The 16,967-nt window shown below is 40.7% G+C and overlaps 2 protein-coding genes and 1 non-coding gene across 10 annotated transcripts in view; 2 read left to right on the forward strand and 1 right to left on the reverse strand.

The window, feature by feature from the left end:
• Positions 1-4,758, forward strand: part of ccdc66 (coiled-coil domain containing 66) — a 117,572-nt gene extending 112,814 nt beyond the window's left edge. For all 5 annotated transcript variants that reach the window (XM_038812806.1, XM_038812807.1, XM_038812808.1 and 2 more), the window contains 3 exons: positions 940-1,193; positions 1,889-2,016; positions 3,449-4,758. In XM_038812806.1, coding sequence (XP_038668734.1) covers positions 940-1,193; positions 1,889-2,016; positions 3,449-3,544 — 478 coding nt within the window. In that variant the 3' untranslated portion in view covers positions 3,545-4,758. The remainder of the gene's footprint in view (positions 1-939; positions 1,194-1,888; positions 2,017-3,448) is intronic.
• A 6,309-nt stretch (positions 4,759-11,067) lies between these two features.
• tasora (transcription activation suppressor a) overlaps positions 11,068-16,967 on the reverse strand; it is a 111,795-nt gene continuing 105,895 nt past the window's right edge. For 2 of the 4 annotated variants that reach the window (XM_038812813.1, XM_038812812.1), the window contains exons 21-23: positions 14,509-14,687; positions 14,251-14,424; positions 11,068-12,736 (exon numbers count right to left, since the gene is read on the reverse strand). In XM_038812813.1, coding sequence (XP_038668741.1) covers positions 12,105-12,736; positions 14,251-14,424; positions 14,509-14,687 — 985 coding nt within the window. In that variant the 3' untranslated portion in view covers positions 11,068-12,104. Of the gene's footprint in view, positions 12,737-14,187; positions 14,425-14,508; positions 14,688-16,967 lie in introns of all 4 variants that reach the window. The other 2 variants (XR_005462433.1, XM_038812814.1) reach the window with 2 other exon arrangements.
• On the forward strand, positions 15,387-15,579 carry LOC119974045. The gene has a single exon (XR_005462439.1). It is a non-coding gene; the product is annotated as a U2 spliceosomal RNA (small nuclear RNA).

Below are 16,967 nucleotides of genomic sequence, written 5' to 3' on the forward strand. Positions count from 1 at the left end.
ATACTAATACATGTGACAATAATAAATCAAATCAATTGATGAATCTATTTTTTCCAATCTTCGAAGTTCTGCGTTTCCTGAAAAGATAATTGATTTCTCCCAAAATACAATAATATTCTACCCCACATATTTCAGATATTCATGAAGGAACTGAACTTTATAGTGTTGGGCTGACGCTAAAATGTTTTTTGTTTGGTAATTTGACGATAGTAATATTTAAACCATGTCTAAAGCAACCCAATACCAAGTAAAAAAACGTACTACTATAAAAAATGTAACTGTATAATGAATGGAAACTCTTTGGGGTGGCAGGGTAGTTGGCACTGCTGCCTCAGTGTCACGGACCCGGGTTCAATTCAGGCCTCCGATCAGTCTGTGTGGAGTTTGTACATTCTCCCTGTGTCTGCGTGAGTTTCCTCCTGGTGCTCCGGTTTCCTCCTACAGTCCAAAGATATGCAGGTTAGGTGGATTGGCTATGATCAATTGTCCCTTAGTGTCCAGATTAGGTTATAGGGTTGCAGGGGTAGGGTGGGTGGACATGGATGGAGTGCTCATTTGAACAGTTGGTGCAGACCCGATGGGCCAAATGGCCTCGTTCAGCACTGAAAGGATTCTGTGATATGATTTTCTTGCAAGCTTAAGTAATGGAATGGGGGGGCAGCACGGTGGCGCAGTGGTTAGCACTGATGCCTCACGGCGCCGAGGTCCCAGGTTCAATCCCAGCTCTGGGTCGTTGTCCGTGTGGAGTTTGCACATTCTCCCCGTGTTTGTGTGGGTATCACCCCCACAACCCAAAGATGTGCAGAGTAGGTGGACTGGCCACGCTAAATTGCCCCTTAATTGGAAAAAATGAATTGGATACTCTAAAATTATTTTAAAAAAAGAAAAAAAAAGTAATGGAATGGGAAATTGAGATTAATGGAAGCTATTTTTCTTTAGGTCTGCATCTCCACCAGTTCCTGCACTGAGAAACAAACATCTCCAAATGGAACAAAAGGATCTTCATGCAGTTCCAAACATAAATGCAGATGAATGGTGCCAGAGGACTGTATCTGCTAATGAATCAGACAGTGACAGACCACCATCATCAAACTTTGTTCCTTATGTGCGCACAGATGAAGTATACCATTTGGATCCTGATGCCCCGATGTCAAGACCTTCAACAAATGACCCACAGTACAAAAATTGCAATGGTATTTATGCAGTTTTGTTTTTAATTTAAGAGCTCATTTAAGAAGTGCTATCTCCGGATATCAGTTTGCCACGTACTTTAAAAAAAAATAAAGTTAGAGTAGTTTGTTTTTCCAATTAAGGAGCAATTTAGCATGGCCAATCCACCTAACCTGCACATCTTTGGGTTGTGGGGGTGAGACCCACACAGACACACGGAGAATGTGCAAACTCCACACAGAGAGTGACCCGGGGCTGTGATCGAACCCAGGTCCTCAGCACTGTGAGGTAGCAGTACTAACCACTGCGCCACCGTGCCACCCTTTAGTTTGCCACATACCTGACCTTTTCTGTTTAATTCTTGAAACTGCTGCAGTTTAAAGTGCTTTTCTTGGCTTATTGTACCAGAAATATAATAATCTTTCAACAGATCCATTAAAATGCAAATAGTTCTGTCACAACTTGCAGTTAATTCTGCATCTCCGAAGGCACAGATTAATCACTTTTAACAACTCATGCACTGCTATTGTCTTTTTTACATTAGAACATATTTAAATTGGAGGGAAAGTTTATTGAGTTCAGATGTATGAAAATGATTGATTTCCATAGTAAGAATGCACTGATTTATTCAATCATCTTGAAGGTGATAGATGAGAGTCTGGGAAAATATATTAAGTCCAGATTTGATATCAAAGTTTTCCGTTGCACCCTTTTTCAGTTACAGATCACCTGCAGCATCAAAGCTATAGTTCAGACCATCCCAGAGATCCTCTTCTGAACCCTGATCTGGTGAGAAATCGGGAACGACAGCAAGCTATTCTCAAAGGGCTTTCCGAGCTTCGGCAGGTAAGACTTATTCCATATAGCAGCGACTAATACATCTGTATAAATCTTAACGATATCTGCAAACTTTCAATTTCAATCAGTCCTATTGTTCATGTAACTGCCAATTCATTGACTCTTGCTAAATCAAATATAATCAGCTGTGATGCGTGATTCAGCACTTTAGCTACCATCTTACTCCATATTTACAGCCAATCACAGTTGTGGCTTCCCAATCCTGACTCAGTTTATTTTGTACTTCCACTTGACAACTATGAATAATCCAGCACGAGTTTGTGGAATCAAACATAAATTAATTTTATTCATGATAGCAGCAGTAGTTCACCACTGTTTCCTTCTGTAGATGGTACCAAACTGGCCAGCTCTATTTATACAGTTGCAAATACCAGTGATTGTGGTCGCCGCCCCCCCCCCCCCCCCCCCCCCCCCCACACCGGAGAAGTTCATATTCCCCAGCACAGGGTAACCAATTGGCCCAGCTAATAGGATCCGGATAGGTTATAATAGTCTCCCACTTCCACCCTCCAAATTGCAACTCTCTCCCAACCTTCGTTCAGGGCACGGTTCTAAGCAAGTCCATCTCAGATCCTGTTTAGCACACTGGGCTAAATCGCTGGCTTTGAAAGCAGACCAAGGCAGGCCAGCAGCACGGTTCGATTCCCGTAACAGCCTCCCCGAACAGGCGCTGGAATGTGGCGACTAGGGGCTTTTCGCAGTAACTTCATTGAAGCCTACTCGTGACAATAAGCGATTTTCATTTCATTTTCATATAGCCAAAAGTAAGCTGTTGGAGCTCCATGAAACAAAATAGCCTGAACTAGAAGTCAATGCTGAAATTATAAAACAACTTTAAACTGGTTCTTTTAAAATATGTGCTGCTACTATGTTTTTGTGCTAAAACCATTGGTACTTGATTATTCTTTTGATTTACTATGTCATTTGGTGACACCCACAAAGTACTGGAAGATAAATTATACAATATAATACATACAATAATAGGCAAACTTGGGGGATGAAAGTAAAATTCTAGCAAAATATAAAATTGTGCATGTTTTTGAAAAACTAATGAAAAGGTTGGTTAATTTTGGCTAGGATTATGGCTGAATGAGATAGTGGCAGTCTTGATCAAGAAGGTAAGTGAATTGAGTGAAAGGACCAAGTGTATTAACGGTATTAGTAGATATAAACTGCTAATGAAATGTGTTTTGAAAGGTACATTTTCTGACGTTGCGGTTTTGGCAGTCAATAATTAAGGAGCATTATGTGTTGATTTTAAGAATGCTAAAGAGGTATGGATCCTAAATTTTTATTTGGAGGCCATAGTGTGAATGTAAAGATGAAAGGGTACAAACATTGCAATGAAAAATTTTCATTTCAAATATTAATAAACAAAAACCACATTTGCCTGAAATAAATATTCTGCTTTGTTTTTTAGGGTCTAATGCAGAAACAAAGGGAGTTGGAAACTGGTTTAACATCCAATCCTGTACATCAAAGCGAACAATATTCAGTACCTTCTCAACATTTATGATCAGTTAGGAGGGCTTCCACTTCTCCTCACCGTCCACCTCAAAGCTGCAAAAAAAAAATCCTCCAACTAATCAAGTTTGTATTTATGGATAAAGTAGATAAAGCACTTTGATAGAATTAGGTAACGTAGCCTATTGGAAATTATTGTAGGCTGCTATTTTCGGTTTTCTTTTATATTGCTATTTAAACTTTATAGATAACACTTTCTCAAAGATGTTTCCATGGTCAAGTTGCACACTTGAGTGCTATGTAGAAAGTTGTGAAGTCTTGGGTAAAACTACACAAAGAAACTTGCATTTACAAAGCACCTTATCGAGTGTCTCAGGATACCCCAAAGTACTCCACTGATAGTAATTTCCATAAGAACAGTGTTGGCCATTACCAAATACCTGCAGGCCGAACAAGAAGTTCAGCAGCCTCGTGGTACATCATTTACTGCTTCAAATGACAACGGCTGCTTCATTACTTGATGATATTTTAAGAGAGCTGCAGCTTCCAGTTACCCTTGGGTTATGTTTTTCCTATTTGAGCAGTGGGAAGGGCTGAAGGGAACTGCTAATAAGATTACTCCCAAATATTTTGTTGTTTTTGTGAGGATGTGAGCAATGCTGGAAGGACGTATTGCCCGACTCTGCTTTCTTGAACTGCTGGGGCTCTTGTATTAATTATCATGCTTCTTCAATGTTATTCGAATGAGCCTTGTATTGAAAAAAGACTGGATTCCATGGGAAATTTTATTCCCTCAAAGCTTTTTTTGTAACTTTGTGAAATACCAAATGCTTCCTTTCTTTGGTATAGGTATTGATCAAACATTATTTTGCCACTGGGAAATAATGTGTATCTTGAAAGTGGATTTGAACTATTAAGGTAAAAGTTAGCATTTACAGTGAGTGAGAAAATAAACAACCAAATCATTTAGGGACAGATTCCCAGTAGCCAATTACACAGTAGCATTAGTAAAGTTCATCCCTGACATGAAAGGCTTGAAGGGCTGGGTGAACATAAAAATGGTAGATACATATTTCACAAACACTAAACAATCATTAAGCTTCAATTTAACTACCTGGTGTTTTCAGGTTTAAGGTACAACCATTAAATGTATGTTGATAACTAGTTTTTAAAAAGGTTATATTTATAGGGGAACTTCAATTAAATGTTTTATTTATGTAAAAGTTTTGTTTTTGTTTGATTGAAATAAATTGTACCACTCAATGATCTTTAAAACTCATTCTTTTTAAGGCTCCTGTATAATAGATTTATTTAGCATTTTCTTCAAGGAAACCTCTTCATTCACCTGAGGAAGGTGCAGTGCTCCGAAAGCTAGTGTTTGAAACAAACATGTTGGACTTTAACCTGGTGTTGCAAGACTTCTTACTGTGCTCACCCCAGTCCAACATCGAAGTAAATTAAAGGGAGGACTCTGATGAACAAATCATAGAGTTTACAGTGCAGAAGGAGGCCATTCAGCCCATCAAGTCTGCACAAGCCCTTGGAAAGAGCACCCTATTCAAGTCCACACCTCCACCCTGTCCCTGTAACCCCACCTAATCTTTTTGGACACAAAGGGCAATTTAGCATGGCCAATCCACCTAACCTGCACATCTTTGGACTGTGGGAGGAAACCGGAGCACCCGGAGGAAACCCACGCAGAAACGGGGAGAACATGCAGACTCCACACAGTGTCCCAAGCCAGTATTCAAACCTGGGTCCCTGGAGCTGTGAAGCAACATTGTTAACCACTGTGCTACCGTGCCGCAAGGTAGTATAACAGTTCAAATATAATAAATTATGCCTTAAGCAATACAAGTTTTAAAAATAACTAAAAGATGTTTGTACAAAAGAGAAGGAAGAAATAGGTGCGTTAAACATTAAAGCTGAAGGACAGTTTAGGACAATAGACTACAACAAATGAATTACAGGTGCAAATTCAAGTTGGGTTATGAGGCACAATGGCCATTCCTGAGACATAGATCCAAATGGCCAGGCACTAAATATACTAGGTCAGAAGGTCAATAGGGAAATATAGGGGAAATGATATGAGCAATGGCCTTGGTGGTTTAAAAATGAAATCACTTCAGTGTTGAGCGGGTACAACGAGAGATAAGCGGCAGTGGAGACTCAATAGAATTAAGACCAAAAATCTGTCCTGGTCCACCCACATCAACGCTACGACCAAGAAAGCACAACAGCCTATATTTCCTCAGGAAAAAAAGGAAATTTAGCATGTCCACATTGACAAGTGCACCATATAAAGCATCCTATCTGGCTGCATCACAGCCTGGTATGGCAACTGCTCACCCCAAGACCGTAAGAAATTACAGAGAGCATTGAACACCACCCTGTCCATCACACAAACCCGTGTCCCATCCACTGACTCTGTCTACGCCTCCCACTGCCTGGCTTACTCACTCTTCCATCGGGCAGGAGATACAAAAGTCTGAGAACAGGCACGAACAGGTTTAAAAACAGCTTATTTCCTGCTGTTACTAGACTCCTAAACAATCTAATGGACTGATGGCTGATCTGATCTCTTCACACATCTTCTCTGCTGAGTAGTACTACACTCCTGTATTGATATACCAATGCCTGTGTCTATGTATTTATATTGTGTATATTTTGTTTGCCCTATGTATTTTCTTTTCATGTACAGAATGATCTGTCTGAGCTACACGCAGAACAATATTTTTCACTGTACCTTGGTACACGTGACAATAAACATATCCAATCAAGATTGATAATGGGCTAGAAAGCCACTTATCCAAATTTGAACACAAGGGCAGCATTGTTAGCAATGGAAATGGAAGCCAAAACTGGATTACTGTCTGGGGTTCTGGGCATTACACTTTTTAATTGGCCTGGGAGGGAGTGCAGCATTGATTTACTAAAACAATGCCTGGCTTCCAAGGATTAAAGTACAAAGAGAGATGACTTTTGGAATTTAGAAGTGATTTCATTGATATTTTTTAGTTTGAAGGGTGATTGGGAGCAAAATTAGAAAACTTTTTCACACAAAGGATTAATTAAAATTTAGAACTCTTCTGCAAATTTTGCTAGATGAATGATCATTTTAAATCTGGAATTGATAAAATTCTGATTGTCATATGGAGTAAGGTCACAAAGATTACTATGATCTCATTGAATTGCTGATCAGGCTTCATAGAGTTAATGGCCTATCTTGAAGCTAGCAGAAACCACAATATCCAGACTAGTTGGGTTTTATTCCTGATATTTTGATTTTCTTTTTTAAAATTATGGTTTCCAGCAGACGAGGCCAATTTTTGTTGAAAATTCGCAAAAAGCATATAGCCCTTCTGTGGAATCAATGCAGGAGGGCAACAATGAGATTGTAGAAAGGGGTATTAGGAATACAAAGCGGGCTTTCGAATAAAGTATTAACCAAGTGAGGTTGTTGCATGATAAAAGTTACAGCTAAATAGATCAAAGAGGCAAGAACCAAGTCTTCAGCCCTCCCACCTCTTAGAGAATAAGCACATGACTGCAAGAGTCAGCTGTTCAGCCTAAAATGACAAATGAACAATCCTACTTTTTTAGTCAGACATGCAAATCTCACTACAAGACCCAAGAAAAATCAAGGTTTTTTCCTTGATTTTTCCCAACCCGGGAAGGAGACACCAGAAGAGATCATCTCCCTCGACACAGAGAATGGGAAGTAGGGAAGAATCAGCTGGGGATGCTGCCAAGTTCCGCTATCTGGGGATCCAGACAGCCCACGACCGGACATGCAACCGTAAATGGAACCTGTCAAGCGTAGTGGAAGAGGTAAAGAGACCTACAGGGGTAGGACTCGCACAGAAAATCAAAGTGAGTGTACTGCAAGATTCCTCTTCCATTCAGATCCCTCCCAATCTTTATCCTCAAGACTGCCTTCACCAAGGTAAACAAATTGACTATGGCATTTGTGTGTGTGTGGAAAAAAAACAAAAGATCCGTAAAAGCGTTGGGAGAGAATTTTGAGAGGCGTGGCTCTGCAAAACTCTTATTCTACCACTGGGCGGCAAATGCAGAAAGGGCAAGGGTGAAAGAGCTGGAGTCTGAATGGGTGCAAATGGAGACCTGCTGCATGGGGGGCATCCCTCCGAGAACTTGCCAAAGCCACACTCCCAGTTTCCCCAGCCAAATAGTGGTGGTGGCCACGCTAAGGACCTGAAACCAGCTCAGGTTCCAGACGGAAACGGCAGAGTAGTGACCCTAACAGAAAAGCTCCAGTTCCTGAAAGGGAATGAGCACCGATACATGCATCTAAGGAAATTCCTCCACAAGGAGGCACAGGAAAGGTGGGAGGAGGAGCTGGGCATGGAGTTAAGGAAAAGGCTCATGATCAAAGCATTGCATAGGGATGAACTCCACCTCCTCATGCAGAGGACTGAGCCTAATGCAGCTAAAGTCATGCACAAGGTGCACTTGACCATAACACGCATAAGCTGGTTCTTTCTGGAGATGGAGGACGGTGCCAGTGAGGCCCAGCCAACCACACCCACATGTTCTGGGCCTGTCCCAAACTGGTCAGGTGCTGGATCACCTGTTTATCCATGGGTGTGTGGGGAGCCATGCCTGCTGGTGGCAGTCTTAGTCCTTTACAGGGAGAGGGGCAGAAGTCCATAGACTTTGCCTCCCAGATCGCCTGCTGGAGACTCCTGTTCAGCTGGAGATCAGTGCCACCCAGGGCTGCAGACTGGCTGTCCGAATTGGTGGAATGCCAGCCATCCCGCACATGTCTCCCCTCCACAGTGTTCAGGCCCTGAGCCCAGCGAGGCAGCACTAGCTTCTGATGTCAACATGCTGCCCCAGCAGCAGATTCTTTAAAAAAAAATCAACGGGTGTATTGTCTCCAGAAGCGGCGCAGAGAGGTCACATGTACCATACACTGATGCCCGATGCTCTGGGTGCATGATTCCTCCACGTTGTTGCTTCCAGCTGTGATGATGTGAGCTCCCAGGGTGAACAACATATCATGAAGCAGGGATCTCAAACAAAGCAATAAATTAGATTTTTGAGGTATGCAAATCAGGATGGAAAGCTCATGTACTGGCACGTGAGAGTTTAAAATTCTCAAAACTTTAATGTAATTAAAGACCAAGCACAACGTTTGAGGGTAAATCTCTTGTTTTTCTTCTTCAAAGGAGGCAGAGAGAACTTAAATTATCAGCTGAAATCCTTAGTAGAAACATTGAATGACAAAGCAAGTGAGATCGTGAGGACCAAGCAGGCTCCCCTGTCACATTGAAGATTAGTAAAAATGGTGGGTCATGAAGTTCAGGCAGCGTGGGTCCCAAAGGGTGGCCAGTTGGTAAAAATGGGTCCCAGGCAAAAAACAAGTTTGAAAAACATTGGATTAAAGGTACAGAGTGGGGGGTAAAAAACATTGATGCTGCCATGGCAACTAGTAAGTTACTCCTTTATGGGTAGCATGGATATAGTTAATGGCATGGATGTTGTAACTGATCATTTGGATTTGTTAATGTCATGTTTCTTTGTTTAATTATGTTTATCACAGTGAAAATCAATAAAATTTTTGAATGTATATATTTTACCTCTAACATTGCACAAAAATAAATTAATTAGCAGAATGTTGTTGATGGGAGCTTACAATACCAAAGTTGGTTTCCACATTTCCTAATTGACATTTCAAAATTACAAGAGGCTGTAAAACTGAGATGTGAAAATGCTACACAATTAGTATTCTTTCTTTCCTCATGACCCTGTACCATCATCACTGCTGGTCAATCAACTCATGACCTTGCATGACAGTGCACAGACTACCATTGTGTAGTGAAGAATTGTGCACCAGAGCTAATTAGCCCCTAAACTATTGTTGCATGTGCCTGTAACGTGCAAGATTAATCTGGTGTGCTCAACACACAATCCACTCAGCCAATTATTGCTACATTGTTAAAAGTGGGAGGAGCATAGATGGCATAAAGCAACACCTATAAAAACAGAAGTTGGGGGGTGCTCTGTGCAAAATGGCAGAACAGAATGGCCAAAGTGGGCATGAGACACAAAACAAAAAGGTGTCTAGATGATGTGAAACTAGCTAGCTAACAACCATCCAAAATAAAACAATGGGAGCAAAAAAAATCTACAAAAGTAGAGGTTATGATCAAAGATTGCTGAACAAGAATAAAAGATGAGGTGCTATTCCTCAGCAGTGTGTTCAGCTTCACTGAAAAACTGTAGCAGGCCAAGACTTGAAGTCAGTGAGAATAGAACTGAAATGACAGGAAACAGGATGCTCACTGTCATGCTTGCAGTATGAAGGGAGTCTACATTTGCCCCGCCCCCCCCAATTGGAGAAGGCCACAACATGAATGGCAAATACTGTATATTAATTTGAAAGCACAAGTAATCACTTTCACTTGAGTGCTTAGGAGACCTTAAATGGCAAGGGAAGAGTTGCAAGGGCAGGTGTTGCAGTTGCAGAGGGACGGTCCTTTTCGAATGCTGAAAGAGGAAGAAAATATATACGTTAAATAGGGGCTTAAGGGATGGAAGGGAAGGCAAGCCAAGGGAAATACTATTATCATTCTAGGAGAGGGCATGGGTCGAGGGGGTGCGAAGGCCGTCAACCACAGTGAAGGAGGAATCCAAGGTTGAGGGAAAAAGACAAGATACAAGAAGCATTGTCTGAACAGTTGTGATGGAGAAACTGGGAGAATGGGCTGGAATCCATGCAGAATGTACACAAGCATGAAACCAAAAGAGAAAAAGCTGGAAAATCTCAGCAGGTCTGGCATCATCTATGGGGAGAGAAAGAGCTAACGTTGAGTCCAGATGACCCTTTGTCAAAGCTCCAGAAGCACAGTCACGGTAATTGCAGGAGTGGCCACTGTTGAAAGGTGCTGAGAGCTCTTAGACTCACCTGGTGGGGCTTGGATGTTCATGGTAAAAAGGAGATCCAAGTCAGAGTCTCAAGAGAAAAATGGTGCAAAGGAAGATGATTATGGACTTCGAAGCAGCTCCTCAAGGCATGTCCTCAGGCAACTTAAACTGTTGTATCACCTTCCCTCAGTCAAACAGAATAGTTTGCTGACTATTCCAATGTTTCTGTAACCAATTTGTACTAACTTGTGAAACGGAAACATTTTAAAAGATTGATATGACGAACGTGAATGAATATGGTCATATAATACACAGGATAAAATTGATGTTACTTCTGAATTGCTTCAGAATCCAAATCATTCTCGACTTGGCACACAATGAATTCTCGATATGATTTTACAGTCTTGGGACCAAAATGCTTTTCCAGTGAATTCTAGGCTATTACACAGTACTTGAAGATTTGTGGTGCACATATGCCTTGGTGGGAAAAGTGACATTTCGAATTCCAGTGGGTTACACAGCTGCCTTGTAATGCAGAACAAAGCCAGGAGCGCGGGTTCAATTCCCGTACCAGCCTCCCCAAACAGGTGCCAGAATGTGGTGACTAGGGGCTTTTCACAGTAACTTCATTGAAGCCCACTTGTGACAATAAGCGATTATTAATAATTAGAGTTTCAAAAAACACTAGTTTGACAGGTTTTTTTAATATACAACAGTGTAAGAAAAACAGTTTTAATCTCTCTATATATATACACATATATATTTACACACATACAAATTACTTCAGGATATTTGTGTATGCAAGTGTTTTATTTAATGCTCAATTAAACAAGTGGCAAAATAGGCTCTACACTTGAAAATGAGGTATATGAATATGTTGTGTTAACAAGCAGTTCTGCGTACTGCTGTAAGGCCATTAAATAAAACACTATTACCAGACAGCAACCACACAACTTGAATTAAAAAAAACAATGGTCATGAAACATTTGTACAAAATAAATTAAATCTATCAAAAGATTAACTGCAAGTCAGAAGTATTTTTGTGGCATTTTTCTGAAAAATTAAAAATATCTTTTCAACCAAAAAGGTCAATCTAGATACATTTTGGATTTTTTCAACATAGATAAGGCTGCCAACATAAAATCGATTAAACAGCCAATAACCATTATACTTAAAGTTTACACACAAACTGATTGTACATCAGTGTAACATGCTTCAAAGAAGTGCTTACGGTACAATTTTACTGAAGTTTACTCAGTTTCTCTTTAAAAAATTAAATGTATAATTGGCAAAGTTACAACATGGTAGTTGTCGCCAAGATTCCGATCTTTGCATAATTCTGGCTGCCAGATCTGAATTTAATAGGTAAGAAAATTATTGACTTTTAAAATAAAAGCAAAAATGTGGTTCAGAAACAAAAAAAAACCGCTCAAAGCAATAGTCTGAAATCATTTAAGGAGCAAACTGCAAGGGGAAACTGTAGTAATTACAACATAAATTAAAAGTAACAAATTCCACAGTTTCCATCTCAAACAACAGAAGTCAATATAATCAACATGTACAGGGTATGCCATGTGTTAGCCAATGAAGTCCTTTCAGCACCAAACAAAGGATGAGGAACAAACCCAGAAATACACTTGTGTCCGGAAACGTGGACTAGGTACATTTCTAATGTCAGCACCTTCACAAGTTCTCCATGGAAAAACAGTAAAAGTTGGAATTTAGTGGTACTGCTGCTGATGTTGCTTTTGATGCTTCTGCTGGTAAGTCAGGCTTGGTGCACTACCAGCATTCCAGGAATTTTTGTATGGTAAGTTTTGATTGTATCCAGATGAAAAATAACTACTAGTACCTTGACTATTCTGGTTCAGAGGAATGAATGACTGTCCAATTCCACTTGTTAAGAAACTCTGATGAGTAATTACATTAAAGTTCCTATAGTCGGATTCTATATGTGAATGAGAGTAGAATGGACTACTGCTGTATGTAAATCTTTCTACTCCTTCTGAATCTTTATCTCTTTTGACCAATTGCAAAGTGGAAGCAGGAACATTGTTTGAAGTCAGTTCAGAAGTTACATCCATTGATGGGGTGATCTGAACATCACCTGTTGCCTGCTGCAAGGACTCCTCTGGATCGCTCAGTGTTCCTTTTGCTCCCTGTACCTCAGTTTGTGAGCTATTAGCAACATTCAGATCTTCAGATTTCTCACTACAGATTTCTATCTGTGGTGAATTATCTTCAGAGTCTAATGACATATCCTCCTCTTCATTGATTCCTTCACTCCTTCCCAAGTTTTCTGCATCAACATTTTCCACTTCTGTCAATTCCAATGACTTAGAAGAAAATGTACCTAGCCAGTAGAAATTACTAATGAAAACATGTCAAATCATTCAGAATTAAACCAGTACCTCTTTAAAATAGAATGGCAACTCATCAGGAAACTTCCATTTTAATAGGATATGCCAATGTCACTAGAACCTAACTGAGCTAGGTACTAAACTTTCTTGTGTAACTGCATCCTGCCACTCTCTATGGATATATTGCTTTGGGTTCTAAAAGTGGAATGCAAGTAATTGGTACAAGTTCCACACCTACAGAAATTGACCTGAGTTTACAGAGCTATTAATTATGGGAACACAAACTTACTTGACCTATCGATTGTGATGGCAATTTGGCAGTTTACAAACAATCAAGACTTTCAGTCAGACTGTTCCAAACAATCTCAAGACTCTTTCAGCAATCTTATTAGTTGATTTAGCTGTTGCCTGATGAGGTTGAAAACTCCTCAATTAGGAAGCAAATAACATTGTTTTTTATTTAAACCAAAAGGGGTAAAAACTTTTCAGGCAATTTTTAAGCTTTGGCAGTTTCATTCTGTTCGGACTGGTTTTTCAGAAAAATGCTCTATTTATAGACAGTATGATGCAATGTTTGAGATTAACTGTATCCAGGATATTAAAACTCATCTTTTCCAAACTTTCTCATGCGTCTTTCTTTTTCCCCATTCTAATTAAAGAAGTTTTGTTATATGCTGATTAAAGCTGAACACAGTAAGTGCAAATAGCTTTCAAAGTGATTTTCTGTGTAATTCATTGAGAATATTCTGAGGTATTTTCCAAAATAACTGATGGAATTTAGTTTATACTACTTACCAGGATGTGGAGGCTTTGGAGAGGGTACAGAAAAGATTTACCAAGATGTTGCCTGGTATGGAGGACATTAGCTCTGAGGAGAGGTTGGAGAAAGAGGTTGGTTTGTTCTCACTGGAGCGTCGGAGGTTTAGAGGTTACCTGACAGAAGTCTACAGGCTTATGAGGAGCATGGACAGAGTGGATAGTCAGAAGCTTTTTCTAGGATGGAAGAGTCCATTACTAGGGAGCGTAGGTTTACAGTGCGAGTGACAGAGTTTGAAGGAGATGTATGAGGCAAGTTTTTTTTTGTGTTTTTTTTTTTAAACTCGCTGCTGGTGGCGATAGTGGAAGCAGATAGTGACTTTTAAGGGGCGCCTTGACAAATACATGAATAGGATGGGAATGGAGGGATATGGTCCCCGGAAGGCATGGGGATTTTAGTTCAAGCAGCATGGCCGTTGCAGGCTTGGAGGGCCGAAGGTCTGTTCCTGTGCTGTAATTCTTTGTTTTTTGTCTCACTTTTTACTCCAAAATGCACTAACTGTTGTTCATTTTCACAGCTATTGTAAATCTTTTTCCTGCATCGTGTCTATTTTTCTTACTTTTGTCTTAAGCAATTTAAATTCAGGCCATTTATGTAGCTTAGAAGAATACAGATTGGAGCATTAACCTTGTGAGATTTCATTCAATTTGCTGTAGTATTAAAATAGATGTTCCAGTACATTTCACTTGCCTTGCAAGCCATCTTGAGATCCTACATCTTGAGATCCTAATCCTAACAGCTGTTTATCTTCCATGCTTGAACTATGGTAGCCAATAAGGTTTTTGAAGTTTTTTACAAGATCATCAATGCAGGCCACCACCACTCCACACTCTGAGTAATTGGAAAGAGGCTCCATGTTTTTCTCTGAAAAAAATAACACCAAACTTGATTAATAAACAGTCTATATGCACAAAAGATAAACATTTATAGCTGGAATTCAATGCTCACCAGTCAGGAACACTGCATGTCTGTGCTGTATTGTCTGAGCTTGAAGTTTGACTAAACAGTCTATTTCAATAGTGTTCCGTGATCTGGAGTCACAATCATGGTAAGACAAAACTTCCACTAAATTGCACTTCTGATACTTATTCACAAGTGATAGAATATTGAAGGCTGCTGTATTTGTTCTGTAATGTGTAAACAAAAATAGTTCCATCATTCACAATACATAGTAGGGAAAGCTATATAATTATCACCATAGTCTGAACACTCTGTATCAGGTTACCCTAACAAGTGAACTATGCAGGACATTGTATTTAAATTGCCAGCAGACTCTTGACAATAGTACCTCCATGTGCACCATTGAAAACGTCCAGTTTCAGTGTTGTATTCTATACATCCACAAGGATAAAAACATTTCTTTAATCTCCAATCCCATTTGATGCTTGATAATTTTTTAGTTTATACCGATAATTCAGCGCCATTTCAGACAAGATGTCATGTCAATCATTTCCCTCAATAGTAACAATTACATGTTAATTGGCAAAGAAATAAGGTGTTTATTTACATAGCAGTTTTGTACTCTATTTTGCCTGGTTATATATTACATCATCTTATATTGCGTATTCTATCTTATATGGAATATTTTAACACTGTAGTGAATCTCAACCATTGAACAGAAGATACATTTGCTTTCATACAATTTCTATTTTGATGTTTTTAAAATTTCCTCTACTGACTTTACATTTTTTTTCCCCGATCAGCAGCACTTGTTCATTTTAATGCATTCGTAAAAAAGTATTTTCCTGTTTCAAAGTGTCCGTTAGGTTTGGAGGTAGTTGGAAATAGTGGTGGGTAGTCATGATGTTTAAGATATCTGACTAGTAATCACTTCTCGGCCCATATGGCTAAGATCAAGCGTAGTATCTGCTCTGCCTTTTGGCTCAGATCTGGTATGTCTCTCTTGTGGGGACCATGAATTGGATTCAATTTGAATTTGAATTGTTTTTTGGAGCAGGCAAGGAGCTGGATTAGGGGTTCACCCCTGTCCACACACTGAGCCCTGGCTCTGTAACTCTGATAAAAGTAATTTTTAAAAATGATATCTAACTAGTAGTTGCAGGTTGGTAGGTTGTGTATGCCTCACAGGCTTGGAAGGGATCCAACAAAAGAACACAAGAACCGAGGTTCAATTTTACACTGGTGAACCAGGATCACCAAAGCAAATGCTAGCCCACCCAACAATGGAGCAGTTGATGAAATTAATGCTCACCGGGTGGGGGATGATGAGAATCAGAGCTGGGGAAACTGCCGTTGGTCTAAACCTAATTTCGACACCTGGGGATCCAGACAGCCCATGACTGGACACTAATCCATATGTGGAACCTATCAAGTCTGGTCGAGGAGGTAAAAGAGTGACCTGCGGAGATGAGATTCGCTCCCACTCTCCCAGCTGGGGAGAGTGCAGACAATCAAAATGAATGTACTGCAAGATTCCTCTTCTTATTCAGATCCCTCCCGATCTTTACCCCCAAGGCCTTCTTCACCAAAGTAGACAAATTAACAATGGCATTTGTGTGTGTGGAGTGGTGGTGGGAGTTGGGGGGGGGGGGGGGGCTCAGGATCCATAACACCAATCTTCAAAGGAGGAGGAACGTGGGGGGGCCTGGCCCTTCCGAACCTCCTATTCTATCAGTGGCCAGCTAATGCAGAAAGGATACGGGGGTAGATGAAAGAGCTGGAATGGGTGAGAGTGGAGGAGACCTCTTGTACAGGGACATCCCTCCGAGCACTTGCCACGGCCTTACTCCCATTTTCCCCAAACAAGTAGTCAAGAAGCCGAGCGATGGTGTGGCCACGCTGAACATGTGGAATCAACTCGGGCACCACTTCAATCTGGGTGCGATATGCAATGTCCACTATGGCCCCCATCTGTAAAAACCATAAATTCACTGCTGTAACAATGGATGCTTCCTTTAAAAGGTAGAGGCAGGATGAAGGGATACAGACGGTAGGGGACCCATACGTAGATGGCAAAGTAGCGACCCTAGGGAATTAACGGACAAGCTCCAGCTCCAGAAAGGGAACGAGCTCCGATACATGTAGCTAAGGAACCTCCTCCACAAGGAAACCCCAACATTCCCCCAGCTACCTGGGCATACCCTACAGGACAGACTTCTAACCCCAAAATCAGACAAACATGGGGACGGATGCTGCAATGACATATATGGATGACTGCTTGAGGAGGTAAGCGCCCCATTGGACAATACAATGGGAGGAGGAGCTGGGCACAGAGAGAGGGAAGGCCTCTGGATCGAAGCACTGCACAGGGTGAACTCCACCCCCTCGTGCGCAGGGCTGAGCCTAACAAACCTAAAGGTGGTTGCACAGGGCACACTTGACCAGAACACAATTTGTGGGTTCTTCTTGGAGGTGAAAGACAAATGTTAACAGTACCAGGGAGGCCT

The sequence above is a fragment of the Scyliorhinus canicula genome, chromosome 11, assembly GCF_902713615.1.
Source record: "Scyliorhinus canicula chromosome 11, sScyCan1.1, whole genome shotgun sequence".
Taxonomy (NCBI): domain Eukaryota; kingdom Metazoa; phylum Chordata; class Chondrichthyes; order Carcharhiniformes; family Scyliorhinidae; genus Scyliorhinus; species Scyliorhinus canicula.